Raw genomic sequence first — 19990 nt, forward strand, 5'->3', positions numbered from 1 at the left:
ATGAAAGACAAAAGAATGCAGAGGGATAAATAATCCCAATCAATGACGTCAGAATATAGTTTAAGGACCATTGGTACAATTTAGCGTTATATGATGCATAACCTTTTCTTATTTGTAAAACAAAACAACATTTACCCAACAACAACAAAAAAAAAACAGAAAAAAAAAAGGAACAAACACACCGCAAACGATGAAATAATTTGACGAAAGCTTTCAAACATTATTCTCCATACGCATGTAGCCAGGAAAACAGAACCAAACTACCTCCATCTGCAACTAACCATTAAGTCTTTGGACAATGCTGTTCAGCAACTGTGAAAAGGCAAAGCTCCATGGAAAGTTTAGCAGCAACGAACCAAGAACACTCCAGAAGCCGAACATAAATCCTAGTCCCAAACTCAGATAGAACCAACCGTCTTCAACTAAATGGCTTCCTCTGTGTTTCTTAACAGCTACTGGTGGTATTACCCAATTTGCCTTGCAGCTCTCATTGAGTGGAAGTCCACAAAGTTTGTTACCGATAAACCTGGACTGATCAAATCCCTGAATCTGTGTGCTTTTCGGAATCTGTCCAGTCAAATTGTTGTAAGACAAGTTCAGGTCAGCCAGAAATGTCAAAGTCGACATGCTTGGAGGAATTTCACCAGAAAGATGGTTCATGGAAAGATCAAGAGATTCTAACGATCCCATATCACCAATCTTAGAAGGTATTTTTCCAGTCAAATGATTTCTTGATAAATTCAAAAATAGCAAGCTGGTGAGGCTGGTCACTTCTTGAGGGATCTCTCCAGATATCATGTTGTCTGAAAGGTCCAAGCTAGTCACCAAAGTAAGAAATTTGCCATATTTTAGTTCTCTGCCTTTTGTCACCAAGATTGCATTCTCCATATACTTCTCAGAGGAACCATACGTATAACTGAAGAATGAAATGGGACCTCCTGAGTTTGACAAGCTGACCATGGCGCTAAAACTGTTGAAACATCTTGGGATCGTTCCCGAGAGATTATTATGTGCGAGGTCCAAGATTTGGAGATTTACAAGATTGCAGAGTTCATGAGGAATGTCGCCGTGAAGCATAGTTGAACGAAGGCTGAGAATAATCAAATTTGAATTGCTTTCCCCTATCCATGTCTGTATGCTACCAGTGAACTTATTTTCACCAGAGAGGTGATTATTGCGCAAGTGCAGTGATTGGAGGAAAAGCAAATGTCCAATGGAGATTGGAATGTTCCCAATAAAGCTAATGTTATCTAAATTCAGGACAATCAAAATCTCAGGAATTTCTCCAGCGAGATTGTTGTTCTCGAGATAGAGAATTCTAAGCTGTTTTGGTCTATCCATGCTATCACAAAAGAAGTGAAAGATAGATCCAGAAAATGATGAATTGGAAAGATCTAGTACATCAACTGTGGAGGAGACAAGAGGTAATGAACCACTGAAATTGTTGGAACTCAGGTCAATGACGTCTAAAGGGGCACCAAGTATGTTTGGAACCTCCCCATACAGTTGATTCTGAGAGAGATCCACAAACCTTAATTGGGAAGAAAAGTTCCAAAACCTGGTTGGGATGGTACCGGAAATTCTTGTATCGGATATGCTTAGATATTGCAATTGTGTGTGTCTCTGAAGCCACATAGGTAGCTCTGGCCCCAGGTCCCAAGAATCTAAGAACAATATTTGAAGTAGAAATGGTGGAAGCCAATCTCGACTGGCTTTCAGAGTCAATGAATTCTTATTTGCATAAAGTTGCACCAATCTTGTAAGATTGGCAAAATGAACTTCAGAGACAACACCCGTGAATGAATTATTATGAATGCGTAATTGTTCTAAGAATGATAGATTCCCCAAGGACATTGGAATGGGACCTGATATTGAATTGCTGGAAAGATCAAGGACGGTTAAGGCTCTAAACTTTCCTAGCTCCTCTGTCAGGTGACCAGAAAGATTATTAGAGGATAAGCTCAAAGACTCAAGTTGACTTGAATTACACCAGGACAAACTTTCAAGGATTTCCGATACCCTTCCCCTGACATGGTTCCTTGATAGATCAAGAACCGTTAACTTGCAAAGATTTCCCAATGAGTTTGGGATTTGCCCTTCAAGTTGATTACCATACAAGTCAAGATTGACAATGTTTGTCAAGTTTCCAATCGAGCTTGAAATTTCGCCATACAAGATGGCTAAAACTGTACAACCATTTAGGTATGGTAGAACTGAGAGAATTAGCTTCGAGATTAAGAACTTTAAGAGTGGTAATGTTTGCAATACCAACTGGAATTTGATTAAGTCCACAATTGGACATGTGTAAGTACTCTAGCAAAGAGGGGAGAATGTTTGTCCCTAGCAACCAATCATCTGCTTCTCTTAGATTTATACCACTCATGTCCAAGTGTTGCAACAGAGAAAGATCAGAAATCCATTGAAGGTTCTTCACCTCAAAATAGTTATCATGGAGATCGAGATAGCATAGATTAGAGAGGTTCCCCAGTTGAGGAGGAATTATTCCCTGAAAATCTGCTTGTGACAGGTCAAGATGTCTTAAACTTGCAAGAGAACCAAAGAAGTTAGGAATCTGTCTTCCTTCAAAATCATTGTTGCTTAAGTCCAAGTAATGGAGATTCTTTAAATTGAGCAGAGAAGGATTTAGCTTACCAGCCAAATAGTAATTACCAAGGCGGAGCTCGCGGACATGACTGGTTAAGTTATGGTAGACAACTTTGTTGGCGTGACTTGTGGATATTGACTTACTTTCCTTACACATCAAGAATTCTTATTATAATTGTAATTGATTTACTTTAATTCCTTATTTCCTACTGTAAATAGATTTAGGAATTTATTATTTACTTGCTCATTCAGGTTTCGTTGTATTATAAATATGACCTCCTACAAGGAGAAGAATACACAGAAAATTCCCACAAACAAATATTCTCTCATAATTTTCGTATTTTAGCATGGTATCAGAGCAGCAATCTTGGGATTGCTGACTCTAGTTTCTAAACCCTAGCTGCCACCATGGGGGAGGATGACTCTTCTAATCCTCATAGCAGTAGCACCACTGCTTCCTCCTCTCCTTCTCAACTAACCATAGCCGAGTTGAGTGCCCAGGTGGCTCAACTAATGCAGATGCAGACTCAGACCTCAAACTCGATCCTAAATCAGGATCCTACCAAGACGACCCCGACCTTGACTCAGATGATGACCCCGAACTCAAATCAGACGACAACCTTGAACCCGAATCAGACAACGATTCCGACGACGATTACCTATGAAGCTTCCATTGCACATATTGGCATAAAGTTGGATGGCACCAACTATGCCCTATGGTCCCAAGTTGTCGAGTTGTATATCTCTGGCAAAGACAAATTGAGATATATTAATGGTGATCTTCCACAACCTCCTTCGACCGCTCCAACATTTCCTCTCTAGCGCACTGAGAACTCTATTGTGAAGGGATGGCTCATCAATTCTCTGGAGTAGAGCTTGATTGGCAATTTCATTCGTTTTTCCAACGGCAAAAGCAGTGTGGGATGCAATTGCCACAACTTACTATGATGGCACTGACACCTCTCAGGTTTGTGATCTGAAATGACGAGTCTCCCGTATGCGACAAGCTAGCGGCTCCATTGAAACCTATTACAATACTCTCCAAAGCTTATGGAGAGAGATTGATTTTCGTCGTCCAAATATGATGGAGTATGAAAGTGATATCAAGCACTATAATGATATTCTGCAGGAAGATCGAGTTTACATATTTTTGGATGGCCTTGATGATCGTCTTGATAAGGCCCGAAGTGATGTTCTTCACATGACTCCATTCCCTACTGTGGACCAAGCTTATGCCTATGTTTGCCGTGAAGATGTTCGACAAGCAGTGATGATGGGTTCATCTGCACCCATTGGCGTTGGCTTAGCGGCCAAGAGTGCACCTCGATAGGGTCCCCCTACTCGTGCCGGACAGCCCCATAATTCCTCTACTGCAGCCCACCTTCAGATCCAGTCATATGTTACTATTGCTGGTGCGCCAACTCCTAAAACCATCTCACATTCCCGTCCCATGGCTCCGACTGATGGAAGTGGTTGCACGCACTGTGGCAACCCCAAACATACCCATGACACTTGTTTTAAGCTGAATGATTATCCTGATTGGTGGGAGGACCTCCGCACTCTCAAGTTCAGAGAAACTGCTGGTAATTCCAGCTGTGCTGCTCTTGTCTCTACCGAACCCTAATTAGCCTTGTTCCCCCAGGTAGACCCTACTGATAGTCTCGCGCTTCCGGATGTCTCAAGTAACTGCGGTTATGCATTTCATACTTCTGATCTATGAGATATTACTGGTTGGATAATTGATTCTGGCGCTACTAATCATATGACCTTTGATCCGAATGATTTTTTGCACACCACTACTCCCCGCCGCATAAGTATTGCCAATGCGAATGGAGTTACCTATCCTGTGACAGGGGTCTGCACTGTCGCCCTTTCACCTTCTCTGTCCCTTTCTAATACTCTACTCGTTCCATCTTTGTCCAATAAAGTAATGTCTGTGAGCCAAGCAACTGAACAACTAAATTGTTGTACACTAATTTATCCCAATTTTTGTTTACTACAGGATATTCTCACCAAGGAGATCATTAGGCGTGGTACTAAAAGAGAGGGGCTGTACTATGTGGATGACTTCAGTATGGGACGTGCCAACAGTGTGAAGCATCCATCTGATGACAAGCACGGACAGATTTGGCTCTTGCACCGACGTTTAGGGTATCCATCTTTTGGTTATATGAGACACTTTATTGCCCGAGTTGTTTTCTGTATTTAAGGACTCATATTTTAAATGTGATACTTGCATTTTAGCCAAGAGTCACAGAGCATCCTATCCTTTAAGTATGAATAAAAGTACTATTCCTTTTGCTTTAATTAATTCTGATGTTTGGGGACCCTCACCTATTTCTACTCATTCCGGTATTCGTTGGTTTGTCACATTCGTCGATGATTGTACACGGATGACATGACTTTATTTGATGAAAAATAAGAATGAAGTGTTTTTCATGTTCCAATCCTTTCACAAACAGATGGAAACACAGTTCAATACTCAAATACAAATTCTTTGCTCTGACAACGGTGGAGAATTTGTTAATCATGATTTTCAGACTTACTTCCAGACACATGACATTATTCATGAGACAACTTGCCCCCAAACACCACAACAAAATCGTGTTGCCGAACGGAAGAATCGTCATCTCCTTGAAACAGCCCTTGCTCTTCTCATTGGTGGCCATGTTCCTCGTCATCACTGGGATGATGCTGTCGTCACTGGGATGATGTTGTCGTCACTGTTGTCCACCTTATCAACCGCATGCCTTCTGGGGTCTTGAATTTCAAAATTCCATTACAAGTGCTCGCGCAACACGGGCCTCTGCCCTATGTTTTGGTGCTTACCCCTCGTATTTTTGGTTGTGTGGCCTTCATTCATCTCCACAAAAATCAATGAAGCAAACTTGATCCATGTGCGCTTCGTTGTGTTTTTTTGGGTTATGCCACTCATCAGAAAGGCTACCGATGTTATCACCTTCCTACCCGGAAAACCTATGTCACTTTGGATGTCACCTTTCTGGAATCAGAGATGTTCTTCTATGACCCAGCATCTAATTCTACTCTTCAGGGGGAGATACAGAGTGAAGAGCTCAATTGGAGCAGCTTGGAAAAGAAGATATTCATCTATGCACGAAGATTGCTCTCGACCAAGAAACAATAACAATCGATTGTCCCGAGTCTGGCATGTGCGAATGCTATCTGCCAAACAACGATCAATCGCCTAACCCTTGCGAAGCTGTTTTTTATTCGAGTCATACTCCTACAGACAGCTCAGAACAACAAGATGAAAACCACCCATCTCACTCAACAGTACCGACAGACCAATCTCCTGCGAATATCTTTGAGGTAACTACTCCTACTAGACTTGTGCATTTAAAGAATAAAACTATTGGATATCAATTACCTTTCAGACAAAATCATGGGAAGCCACCAAACCGTTATTCACCTGATATTGGCAAGACATCCAAATATCCAATTGCAAATCATGTATCCACTAAGAAGCTGTCTGAATCACTCAAGGCTTTTGCGCATCAGTTGTCTACTATCCATATTCCAACCAAGGTCTCTAAAGCATTGAAAGATCCTAAGTGGGTCCAAGCTATAAAAGAGGAGATGAAAGCTCTTGAGGAAAATCAAATTTGGACATTGGAGACTATACCACAAGGAAAAAGACTATCGGATGTAGATGGGTGTTTACTATAAAACACAATGCAGATGGATCTAACTAGCGATACAAGCCAAGACTTGTGGCAAAAGGGTACACACAGACCTATGGTATAGACTATGAAGAAACCTTTGCACCAGTTGCAAAGTTAAACACCGTCAGAGTCTTATTGTCCCTTACAGCTAATTTGGATTGGTCACTACATCAGTTTGATGTAAAGAATGTTTTTCTACATGGCGAACTCACGAAGGAGGTGTACATAGACATTCCTCCTGGATATAATACTACTCAGACTGGAACCGTTTGCAGGTTACGAAAAGCATTGTATGGATTGAAACAGTCACCACGTGCATGGTTTGGACAGTTCACCGTGAAAATGAAGAACAATGGTTTCAAACAGTGCAACTCAAATCATACTCTGTTCTTGAAACATAGGAAAGGGAATATAACAACATTAATAATCTATGTTGGTGATATGATTATTACTGGGAATGATAAACAGGAAATATCACAGCTACAAGACTATTTGGCTACGGAGTTTGAGATGAAGGATCTAGGTGGACTCAAGTATTTCTTGGGAATTGAAGTGGCTCGATTGCAGCAAGGCATATTTCTCTCTCAAAGAATATATGTCTTGGACTTGTTGACAAACACAGGAATGCTAGATTGCAAACCTGCGGACACTCCTATTGTTCAAAATCATCATCTTGGAGAATATCCGGATCAAGTTCCAACTAACAAATAAAGATACCAAAGGTTAGTGGGAAGATTGATTTATTTGTCACATATTCGACCATACATTACTTATGTGGTGAGCGTTATCAGTCAATTTATGCACTCTCCAAGTGAAGACCACATGAATGCAATTCTTCGGATACTTAGATATTTGAAGTCTGCACCAAGAAAAGGACTTATGTTCTCAAAGCATGGTCATCTAAATATTGATGGTTATTCATATGCAGATTGGGCAGGTAATATAATAGATAGAAAATCCACATCGGGTTACTTCACAATCGTGGGAGGTAATTTGGTGACATGGAGGAGCAAGAAACAGAATGTAGTAGCTTTATCCAGTGCAGAAGCCGAGTTCAGAGGCATGACTAAAGGGATTTGTGAACTTCTTTGGTTAAGAAAGTTGCTTACTGAACTTGGGTATAAACCTACATCCACAATGAATCTCTTTTGTGACAACAAGGCTGCTATAGCTATTGCACAGAATCTGGTTCAGCATGATTGTACTAAACATGTTGAGGTGGATCGACACTTCATCAAACAGAAGCTTGAGGCTAAAGTGTTTCAGTTTCCTTTTGTGAAATCCGAGGATCAATTAGCGGATATTTTGACAAATGCGATTTCCAGTAAAGCATTTCACAATTCATTGGATCAGTTGGGCATTGGCAACATCTATGCACCAACGTGAGGGGGAGTGTTGGCGTGACTTGTGGATATTACTTACTTTCCTTACACACCAAGAATTCCTATTATAATTGTAATTGATTTACTTTAATTCCTCATTTCTTACTGTAAATAGATTTAGGAATTTATTATTTACTTGCCCATTCAGGTTTCGTTGTATTATAAATATGGTCTCCTACAAGGAGAAGAATACACAGAAAATTCCGACAAACAAATATTCTCTCATAGTTTTCATATTTTAGCAAACTCCAGCCCAATTGCAACAGTCTCCTTCACCATCCCAGGACATAAGTTGATTTGAAGAATCAGTAAGATCTTGCTTGAACGTCAAAAGGGCTCGTCTCTCGATTTCTTTGCAATAAGGCACACCCAGATTTCCATTGGCTAAGATAACCGGAATGGTTGCAATGCTTAGAAACCTGAGAAGTAAAACAACTCTCAAGGGACGATCCATAAGGTTGTATTGAATGAACTACTTGATGTGTTTGAGCAATGATCATCTAAACAATCATCTAAACTGCTATAAAGTCCCTAACGTAATTAACAAGTTCCTTTTACATCAAAATAATTAAGAAAACTTTTAGGAAAAACAAAATTTTTAAAATATATATTTTTTAAAAAATAGATAAAAAGAGAGCTAAAGCCATACAACATTCCAAGGGCTAATGTATTTAAAATGGTTCGAAGTCACCCGAGTAATTTTGACGAGCCACACCTTTTGTAAATCAAAAACTAGGCAGTCGTTATTGACTAGCAGGTCAACAGTGGTAAATTTTTGTTGAGGACAGAGAGGGGGGCTCAAAGAGACAATATCATACTATGACGAAGCTGATTCCGGGATGTGACAATTTGGTATCAGAGCCACTCTGCCATGTGGTGCGAGTGTGCCGACGAGGACGTCAGGCCACTAAGGGGGGTGGATTGTAACATCCCACATCGACCAATGGAGAGGGGGTGATGTACCTTATATGTACATGCCCGCCTCCATCTAGCTCAAGGCCTTTTGGGAGCTCACTGGCTTCGGAGTCATGGGTATTCCGAAGTTAAGCGAGTTGGGACTAGAGCAATCACAGGATGGGTGACCCACTAGGAAGTTGCTCGTGAGTTCCCAGAAACAAAACCATGAGGGTAGAGAGGGGGGCCCAAAGCAGACAATATCGTGCTACGGCAGAGCCGATCCCGAGATGTGAAAATTTGTAGTTTCAGTTTTGAAAATTCAATATTCTGACTAAGGGTGGGCGCGGTCCGGTTCGGTCCGGTTCTCACCTCAAACCGGAACTGAAACCGGTATTATTTAACCGGTCCGGTTCGGTCCGGTTTAGGCAAAAAAAATTTCAAAAACCGGCCGGTTCGGTTCTAACCGGTTCCGGTCCGGTTCTGACCGATTCCGGTTTTGAACCGGATTATTAATTTATTATTTTTTTAATTTTTTTTAAAAAAAAAAATTTTTTAAATTTTTTTAATAAAAAAATTATAATAAATAACTTATTTTTTTAGCTTAAAAATGAACAAATAATCCAATTCATACATTTAGAAATTTTTTGAAGTTGAACTTGGAAAATTAGTGATTATAGAAGTTAAAAAATGGCATTAGATTTTAAAATTTTGTAAAAATATAAATATAAAATATATGACCGGTCCGGTGCGGAGAGATGTAAAACCAGAACCGGAACCGGCTGGAATCGGTTCGGTCCAGTTCCGGTCCGGTTTGTTGACTTTTTTGGTCAACCGGTTTTTTTTCCGGTTTTTTTTCACCGGTTCGGTTCGGTGTTCCGGTTTTCCGGTCCCGATGCCCACCCCTAATTCTGACATTTGAAACAATTTAATGCAAATCCGCTCGTAGTTTGAGTGTCAAGAAATCAATAATTAAGTGCTGAGGTTTCATATTTTGGGCCCAATTAAATAGTGTAGAGGACAACGAGGTCTAATTGAGTGGAAAAAAAAAGGGTATTGACTTGCATACTATGGTCTTAAGTTCGAACCCCATCACACTTTGGTAGTGTGTGTGTGAGGAAAAAAAAGCGACTCATATTATTTGTAGAGAATTTGGTCCCACAATGCTGATTTATATGAAAAAACATGCCTTACCATTTTTAGAATGAATAAAAGGATATTTTATTTTAATATCAATAGGGATGAGGAGATTCAAACTTGGTGATCTCTTTCAATATTGAGAAGCAAAGTATTAGCAGACCAACATTTTATACAAATACTAAAACTAAAAGGGAAAAACAAGAAGCAAAGGGATGATTACATACTACGCTTGCAATAAGAGCATCCGACCCTATTCTTTATTGTAGGAAAAACACAACAGGTTCACTCTATATATCTAATAGTACGTAATACTTGCAAACAACAATTACACCATAAAATTTCTTCATGTACAATACAATACAATGCTATTTAGGAACCCACAATGAACAAAGCTAGTCCCATGCCCATACAGAACCAATTATGTTCGATTGTATGTATGGCTTCCTCCGTGTTTCTCAATTGCCACATTTCTGCCGCCCTTCTCTTTGAGTGGAGGTCCACAAAGCTTATTCCCAACAAAAACAGACTTATCATCAAGGGTCTCAAGTTGAGGGCCTCTTGGAATCTGCCCCGTCAAATTGTTATAGGACAAGTTCAAATGAGCGAGAAATGTCAAATTCGTGATGCTCACCAGAAAGTCGGTTCCTGGACAAATCAAGAGTTTCTAACTGTGTCATGTCACCAATCTTCGACGGGATTCTTCCAGTCAAAAGATTTCGTGATAAGTTCAAGTATATCAAGCCGATGAGGTTGGTCAATTCCTATGGTATCTCCCCAGATAAATTGTTGGATGAAAGATCCAAGATACCTAGGTAGGATAGGAGTAATAGGACGCATACCGAAAATTTTTGATTCCTTAACCAACATATCATTATCAATGTACTTGCCAAAAAAACCATGCTTAAATCTGAAGAAAAAAGATGATCCCCTCGATTCAAACTTTGCAGACGACATCGCTCTAAATTTGCCGAAACATATTGGTATTGCTCCGACAAAATTATTAAGTGAGGGGTCCAAGATTTGAAGACTTAGGAGATTGCAGAGTTCATTAGGAATATCCCCATGAAGCTTATTCGAATAAAAGATGAGAACCATCAATTGTGAAAGGCTTTTCCCTATCCATGTTGGTATGCTTCCAATAAAATTGTTCTTTGCAAGGCTAACAAGAAGCAAATTCTTACACTTCTGTAGTGACAGAGGCAATTCTCCAGAGAGGTGATTATTGTCTAAAAGCAGTTCTTGGAGGAAAATTAAGTCCCCAATGGAGCTCGGAATGTTCCCGGTTAAATGGTTGCTATGAAGATCGACGACGATCAAGTTTTCCCAATTTATCCAACAATCAGGAATCTCTCCTGTGAGATAGTTGTAGCCAAGATAAAGAATTGTGAGCTCCTTAAGTTCATCCGTCCTGTCACAAAAGAAGTGAAAGATAGATCCGGAGAATAAGGAATTGGAAAGATCTAGCACAGCAACTGTGGAGGAGACAAGATGTAATTGTTATAGCTTAGGTCAACCATTGCTGAAGGGGCAGTAACTATTCTTGGAACCTGCCCGTGCAATTGATTGTGAGAGAGATCCACAATTGCCAGAGAAGAAAAGTTCCAAAACCAGATTGGAATGGTACCAGAGATTCGTGTATTGGATATGTATAGTTCCTCCAAGCGCGTTTGACTCTGAAGCCATCTCGGCAACTCTGGTCCCAGAACCCAAGAATTTAAGTGCAACATGAAAAGTTGAAAAGGAGGAAGCCAACCTCTACTGGTTTTCAGAGTCAATGAATTATCATTTGCATGAAGTTCCTCTAATCTTGTTAGATTAGTGAAATGGACTTCAGAGACATCACCGTACAATGAATTATTAGAAATGTTTAATAGTTTTAAGCATGACAGACTTCCTATGGACGGTGGAATGGGACCAGATATTGAATTACTAGAAAGATCAAGGACGGCTAAGTTTTTAAAATTTCCTAGCATATCTGTTAACTCTCCAGAAAGATTATTATAGGATAAGCTCAGAGACTCTAGTTGACTTGAATTACAGCTAGAACAACTTTCAAAGATTTCTGATACCCTTCCGCTAACATGGTTCCAGGACAGATCAAAAACAGTCAACTTACAGAGATTTTTCAATGAATTTGGGATTTTCCCTCCAAGTTGATTATGATTGAAATCAAGAAGATTGACAAGGGCTGTCAAGTTTCCAATGGAACTTGAAGTATCAGCATGCAAATGATTGTATGAGAGAAATAGGGATTCAAGATGGCTAAAGCTGTACAACCATTTTGGTATGGTAGAACTGATAGAGTTCCTCTGAAGATTAAGAACTCTAAGACTAGTCATGTTGGCAATACCACCTGGTATGTGATAAAGTCCACAATCAGACATATCTAAGTACTCTACCAAAGAAGGGAGCATGTTTGTCTCCTGCAACCGACCAGATGCTTTGCTAAGATTTACAGCATGCATGTCCAAGTACTGCAACAGAGAGAGACCAGAAATCCATTGAAGGTTATTAACATCAAGATAGTTACCGTGGAGATCGAGATGGTGTAGACTAGAGAGGTTTCCCAGTTGATGAGGAATCACTCCCTGAAAATCTGCTTGTGAGAGATCAAGATATCTTAAACTTGTAAGAGAACCAAAGAAGTCTGGAATCTGGCTTCCGTCAAAGCTATTCTTGCTTAAGTCCAAGTAATTGAGATTCTTTAAATTGAGCAGAGAAGGATTTAGCTTACCGCTCAAATAGTAACTACCAAGGCGGAGCTTGCGGACGTGACCGGTTAAGTTGTGGCAGACAACTCCAGCCCAATTGCAGCAGTCTCCTTCACCAACCCAAGATGAAAGCAGATTTAAAGAATCATTAAGATCTTGCTTGAACATCAAAAGGGCTCGTCTCTCGATTTCTTTGCAATAAGGCACACCCAGATTTCCATTGCATAAACAAATGATAATGGTACCAATGCTTAGAAACCTGACAAGTAAAACAACTCCTCCCATGGCTCTATGAATAAGGCTGTATTGATTAACCTGATGTGTATGAGCAATATGAGTTATCTGAAGTGCTATTTGTCTGCAGTGATACTTTCTTCTTACTAGCAGCAGCAGGATCATCAATCATCAATGACCTTCAAGTCCTTTCAATGACCTTCAAGTCCACTTTAGTCCTCGAACTTCTAGGGAACTAAAATTAGTCCATACCGGCTTTGTCTACCAGATGTGTGGCTGGATATGTAGAAAAAAAGGGAGGCTCTTTTATTTATTTATTTTTTTTTTTGTGACTTTCCCAGTGATTGGGCTACAGTGAACAACTATTTCCGTGATCAGATCTTTTGTTTTCACTCTTGACAGCACAAGGTTAATATAACATAACATAGAGGATGCAATGTTGTTGGTGACAAAAGGTAGAGAAGTGAAGTATAACACATTGCTTGGACATTTCAAGCAACATCCCATCTAGAAAGATATGAGATTGTTAGTGGCTCCATACTAACTTATGATGTCTAAGTCCCACATCAAAGAATATAATAATGATCTACGATTCAAATATAGGTGGTCCACTATTGGCTAAAAAAAATATTTTATATATAAGTAGTCCACTCTTAATTGCACCGATACTTTTAAGTGTAAAACTCACACTTCAAGGTCCATTAGGCCTCTCAACCCAATTTGAGAAATAGCTTGGTCAATTTCCAGAGAAGTAACTGCTGATTATCCAAATCAGAGACACATGGTTCCAAGATTCTTAAGAAATACTTTTTTGGTTGCAAGGAGGTCCGAATTTCAGCTTGAAAACTATTTTGAAATTGAGTATATAAAAAGATTTGCCATGTCAGTTTGAGAAGTAACCCAGATACTTGCATTAATTTTTTATTCTAAAGATTATATTTTTCTATTTTCTAATTGTAGTAGCCATGTCAAAAAAAAAGAAAAAGAAATTAGTATATATCTTGGTTCACCTAGTTAGTTGTAGCCATTTAGCTCGAGCCCTTTGAACCAACCAATAAAACTCCTTATATTTTGACAGTTGTTGATATTCCTTTACCAATTGCAAGCGGCTGTTGAACTTTAGTGATCTCCTCTATGTAAGATAGTTTACTATCTTAAACTCACATAAAGTGGTCTTCTAATCATTATCAGATTGCAAGAACTCCAGATTAATCAAGGACTCAAAACAATCTCATCCAGCAGAGTTTGTATCAGTGTTTTAATTGGGTTACGAGGCTAAAGGAGTTTCTAGTTCTGTTAGAATTGGGATTCACTGTTCTATTGCAATAAGGATACCTCGAGGAGTTTCTTGATAGGCAAGACTCCTTGAGTGATGCGTATAAATAGAAGAGCTCCCTCTAAGAGCCGATATACACAACTCATCAAGCTAAGGCAGTTGGTTATCTTAGAGAAGAACTCTCTCTCAAGTGTTCATTCCAATGGCAGAACAAGATTAGTGTTCAAGTTTAATAGCTTATAAAGTTTACACTCTAAAGTCATAGGGATGTGATCAGAGCAACTAAAACGCAGGACATCTAGAAAACAATGAGGAAAAAGATGCACGAGGATGCAGGAGATCTCCTGCATCGATATCTTTGTTGTTTTGTTAGGAACGAATTTGTTGATGCGAAAAAGTGGTTTGATACGTAATTCGTCAACTTAGTCAAAATGTCCCTTCGGTAGGTCCCTGTCCTTGGTAAGTGGTCCACTCCAGAGGGTCAAGTACCTGCAAAAGGACGCGTTCGGTAAATCCTTGGGGTACCGGTGCGGTACCGGCCAAAGGCTCTCCGATGCCTAAATAAGTACGGATTTAGTAAGGTTAACTGACAGATCACACGATAGCGTACCGTTAGTTCTGATCCCCTCCTTTTGGGGATATGGGTCTCCTTATATAGACCTTGGGAGGTGTGCGTTATGCTCATTTTTCCGATGTGGGACTCCAGGTATGGATTGCGAGCATGACACGTGTCTGATGGTAAAAAGGGCCAAGATAGATGGCTTCGGTAGGGAGCATGCCGAAGGGGTCCTGTGATAAGAATGGATCCTGTCCACGTGTCCGGCGGTAATAGGCCGTTTAATTAGGTATAAACAGTAGTCCCCCAAGTTCTCTTTCGAAGGTTCTTCGGAAGGGAATTTGGTTCTCTTTGGTAGTTCGGAGGTTCTCCTACCGTTCGGCATGCTCATTTGGGGGGAGGAAAGGCGCTTGTGTCGTTCCTTTCGGAAAGTAGTGTTCTGGGAAAATCGGTCGGGGACTTGAAGGGTCGCCAATGTTGAGAGGTGAGAGGGCAGAGAGACGCTTCGTCTTCCGTGCCTGGCGCGCAGATAGAGGCGCCATTCGCCGGGTGACGCGTGGCCAGCAATAACACGCCTGTTGGTGCATTAATGAGCCGTTTAGTCTTCCGAGGCGTGCCGTTACAGTTCTCCCTCTATAAATGGAGGTCGCTCCGGATGAAATATTCACTTTGCAATTGTGAGAGTGTGCGAGAGCTCTCGAATAGGCGATTTTCGAAGCGTGCGATCGGCAAATTAGGCGATTTTCGAAGTGTGCAGACGGCAATCCAGGCGATTTTCGAAGTGTGCAGACGGCAATCCAGCGACTTTCACAGCACTTAAGGTAAGATACCGTTCGATACCCCCCTGAGTTTTATTATACTTCTGTCCGTGGCATAGGCTAGCCGATCGTTAAGTAGGATCTTCCTTCGGTAGTCTAGTGGCCATAGGTAGAGAAGTAGGTATCTGTAGGATAGCGCAGCACGAACCTTAGTTTTCCCTTTTTCTTTGTTTTGTAGATGTCCGATAGCGAGTCACCGTTCGGCGATGAGCCCAACGCTTTCGACGGGGAGCTATCCTCCGGCTGGGATACGTCCAGCGAGGCCGTGAGCCTCGGCGCCGAGGGCGAGGAAGACTCCGATGCCGAGCTATTCGATGAGGAGGCGGACTCCATTCCCCCCCACGGCATCGGTAAGGGGCTCATGACGGGGCACCCGCTACCCCTGGTCGCGGTGTACAGGGACGGTACCCGTGTCGTGCCGTCCGAGCACCAGCCAGAGGCTTCCACCTCCGGCAATGATGAGTTTGTTGCCGGTCCCTCTCGGCCGAGGGTTACGATCGTCCACCGAGAGCGGTATAGGATACCGGTGGGCATACCGCAGAAGACCCTGTTCGGGGTTGATTATTTGGAGCTGAACAAGCTTACCGAACGGGAGCTTCAAAAGATTAGGGCCGAATACCTCATTCCTGACTCGGTGAAGATGAGGGTTCCGAGTCCGGTCGAGTCCCTCAGCGACCCTGGAGATGGCGAAGTCGTCTTCTTCACCGATATGCTGGTGCAGGGGGTCAGGTTGCCGTTGCAGCCTGCCGTTCTGAAGTTACTTGCCCAGATTGGGTATGCCCCGGGCCAATATAACCCCAACTTCTGGGTGGCCCTGATGGGGGTGATAACGGCTTTTGGGATTGCCGGGGAGGGGGAGCCTTCCTACGAGCAATTCTCCTACCTCTACAGCGTCACCAAGTCGAAGAGTGCCGATCATGGTGGCTGGGTTCAGGCGAACTGCCTGAAGGCTTCCGAGCGAGGTCACTTCGTCAGCTCGGTGCCGACTTCCCAGAAGTCGTGGAGGAATCGGCGGGTGCTACTCTCTGGCCAATGGGAATCGCCATCGGGAGTACGCCCGCAGTCCCCAGTACCAACGACTTTCCAAACCGCCGGTAGGTCCCTAGTTGCCGATCGGTAGGTCCCTAGTTGCCTTTCTGTTTTCTTTTTATATTTGCTCACTGATTCTTTATTCGGACAGGCAAACTCAAGCAGCCGACTCCTACACAAGACGAGATTCGGCAGATCGACAGGGTGAGGCTGAAGGTCCCTGCTGCTGAGCGAGTGTACCCGCGCTTCCTTTTCACCAATAATCTCATCAAAGCCGGGCTCGTCGACCCTGCCGAGAGTAAGTATACTTGTTGCGCTTTTCTTCCTCTTCTTTTTTTTGTGTGCATGCCGACTGACTGATTGTTTTTGGCCAGTGACGGACGCAAGGATGGCTGCCGAGGCCAAGAAGATGAACGAATCTTCCAGGAGGCGCCTTATGATGGGCCTCGAGGGCAAGAAGAAAAAGAAGCAGCTCGAGGCCCCTGCCGTTCGGTCGTCGACGGACCCCGAGGAGGTGACCCTCGCTGAGCGTATGCGGCAGTTGGGCGCTGAGCCTGTCGCAAGGCCGGCTGTCGATCCCCATGCGCCGAGGCAGGCCGACGCCGAAGCCGTCGCCTCAAGGGCTGCCGGGAAGCGGCCGATAACGGTGAACTTGGAAGCTTCTCCGGCGTCCAAGCAAAGCCGTCCGTCAGACGCTTCCAGGGCCGTCTTTGCGGCGGAAGACGAGGATGGGCCTACCGAGGCCGTCACTCTCGCCTGCCCCTCGAAGACGGTGCAATTCGTCAATCACATGATCCTCGGTTCTCAGATGGAGCTGCCGGAGGTTGACGAGTTGCCGAAGAAGGTTCTTCGGGAGCAGGCTGGACGCGCCTTCCGACTGCAGGCAGCGGTAAGAATTTATCTCCCGGTGTTGTCCTTTCATTATATTTTTTGGTGCCAAGTGGGGCTTCAAACTATCTTCCTCGTGTGCAGGCGTCCATGGAGATGTGGCTGTGTGTCCAGCGGGCCATCCTAGCTGCCGAACGGGCAAAAAAGGCCTATGACGACGGCAGGGCCAAGGTTGCCGAGGCTGGCAAGGCTATCCAGGACCACGCCCAGCTGCTAAAGGAGAAAGAGGCTGCCGAACGGCGGGCTTTCGCTTCGGAGGCGATGGTGGGCGAGATGCGGGCCGATCTGGAGGCAGCGCGGGCGGCTCTGGAGGCAGCGCGGATGGCAGCGCATGATGCCGAGGCCGTCTCGGAGGCGGTTCAGGACGCCCTGCAGGAATCCGAGCGGACCAAGGCTGCGGAGGTTGAGGCTGCCGTTCAAACGGCAATCCAGGGATACCGTTCTTCCGAGGAGTTCACTGTCCTCCTGGACAGGGAAGTTGGCTCCGAGATGGCGGGTATGTTGTACCGATTCAAGCGGTACAACCCTGGTCAGAAGCTGAACCTCAACTTCGCTGCCGATCCCCTTCCCCTTCCCGAGGGAATAACTGAGGAGATGATTGAAGACTACGAGGGGGAGGACGCCGCCGAAGGCTCCGGGTCTGCCGATGCTGCTGCTGTTGACGAAGCCTGAGGGCCTCTGTAATAGTATTAGCCTGTCTTATTATTATTGTTATTTTGTATTTGTACCGAACTCCTTGATGCCGAGGGCATCTCTAATTTGAATGCACATCTTTCTATACTTCCGTGTTTGATCTGAGTCCATTTTTATGTTGCCGATGGAATCTGTAGGGTAATAATTTCAAAAATATTTTATCGCCGTAGGCTAATAAAGTTGCCGTAAACCGCTAACTTCCCTATATTGGCAGCCGTAGGCTAGTAGAGATCGTAACAAGAATTTCTGAAGTAATAGTGCCGAAGGCTTTCTATATATCTCTGCCGAAAGGCATTTACAATTTTGTCCTACCGTAGGCTAGGTTACAACTTAGTCCTGCCGTAGGCTAGGTTACTTGAAATAGTACTTGAGATGTTCCACGTTCCAAGGATGACTGAGGGTCTTGCCGTTGGAGTCTCTTAGGCGGTAGGTTCCCGATCGGAGGATACCGATGATCTCGTTAGGTCCTTCCCAGGAAGGTCCGAGGGTTCCTTCCGTGGCATCCTTAGTTGCTAGGGACACCTTCCTCATGACCCAATCACCGACTCGGAATGAACGGTGTCTGATTCTGGAGTCGTAATACCGAGAGACACGTTGCTTGTAGGCTTCGTTCCGAAGGTTGGCATGTGCTCGGTGCTCTTCCAGGAGGTCGAGGCTTAGAGAAAGTGCTTCTTCATTTGGCTTTGGTGCGAAGGTTTCCGTTCGGTAGGAAGGTTCGCCAATTTCTACCGGCACAACGGCTTCCGAACCGAAAGCCAAAGAAAAAGGGGTCTCTCCCGTGGACGTTCGGTAAGAGGTCCGAATGGCCCAGAGCGCTTCGGAAAGCTTTTCTGGCCAGGCTCTTTTGGCTTTGTCCAGCTGCCGTTTTAGCAGTTTCTTGATGATTTTGTTTATCGCTTCTACCTGACCGTTCGACTGGGGATGGGCCGGTGATGCGAAAAACAAGTTGATCTTCAGGCGGGTGCAAAAGTGCCTGAAGAGTTCCGAATCGAACTGCCTGCCGTTGTCGGTGATGATTGCGTACGGGATACCGAAACGGCAACAAATGTGAGTCCAGACGAAGTCTTCTACTCTTGCTGCCGTTATGGTTGCAAGAGGTTCGGCCTCCACCCATTTGGTGAAGTAGTCAACGGCAACCACAGCGTATTTCACCTGGCCTTTACCTTGTGGCATCGGACCGATCAGGTCTAGCCCCCACTGTGCGAAAGGCCAAGGACTCACGATCGGTGTCAAGGGTTCGGCGAGGATATGCTGTATGTTGCCGAAATGCTGACATTTATCGCATTTCTTCACAAGTGAACTGGCGTCCTGGTGCATGGTCGGCTAGAAGTATCCCTGCCGAAAGGCCTTGTGTGCGAGTGACCGGGACCCAGAGTGGTCGCCGCAAACACCATTGTGGATTTCCCGGAGAACGTAGCTCCCCTGTTCTGCCGTAAGGCACTTGAGATACGGAGTCGTGTAGTCACGTTTGTAAAGGACGTCGTTGATGGCGGTGTACATTGCCGATCGGTATCTAAGCTTTCGGGCCTGGGCCTTGTCCTCTGGAAGGGTGCCGTTGGTTAGGTATGAGTAGATAGGGGACATCCACGTATCCTCGTACCGTACGGTACATATTTCGGAGGCTGCCGTGCTTGGTTGGGCAAGAATTTCCACCGGCACCTTTCTTCCGATTTTGTCATTGATTGCTGAGGCTAGTCGCGCCAAAGCATCGGCATGACTGTTTTCGCTCCTGGGGATCTGCTTGATCTCATAGGCTCGGAAGCTCTGGAGCAACTGGTGGGTGGACGAAAGGTAGGCGTTCATGGAGGCGTCTCTGGCGGCGAAGTCCGCCGTTACCTGGTTCACAATGAGTTGGGAGTCACTGTGTATCTTGATCTGTTTTGCGTTCATGCTCTTAGCTAACCGAAGGCCGGCCAAGAAGGCCTCATACTCTGCCTCATTGTTGGAGGTTCGGAAGTTGAATCGGAGGGCGTACTCGATCTTGAGTCCCTCCGGTGTTGTCAGTACTAAGCCGGCTCCGCATCCTTATTGGTTTGCTGAGCCGTCGACGTGCAGAGTCCATACGGGATTGAGACATCGAGC

At 43.8% G+C, this 19990-nt stretch overlaps 1 protein-coding gene and 1 pseudogene across 1 annotated transcript; both read right to left on the reverse strand.

Moving 5' to 3' along the window:
• On the reverse strand, window positions 263-8132 carry LOC18791171 (LRR receptor-like serine/threonine-protein kinase ERECTA). The gene is made up of 3 exons (XM_020562227.1): window positions 7913-8132; window positions 2131-2715; window positions 263-2096 (listed from the first exon to the last, which is right to left on the reverse strand). Exons 1-3 carry the CDS (start codon window positions 8121-8123, stop codon window positions 277-279), a joined length of 2616 nt encoding a protein of 871 aa, XP_020417816.1. The 5' UTR covers window positions 8124-8132; the 3' UTR covers window positions 263-276.
• LOC109947716 lies at window positions 10047-15022 on the reverse strand (annotated as a pseudogene).

This window comes from Prunus persica, chromosome G1 (genome assembly GCF_000346465.2).
Source record: "Prunus persica cultivar Lovell chromosome G1, Prunus_persica_NCBIv2, whole genome shotgun sequence".
Lineage (NCBI taxonomy): Eukaryota > Viridiplantae > Streptophyta > Magnoliopsida > Rosales > Rosaceae > Prunus > Prunus persica.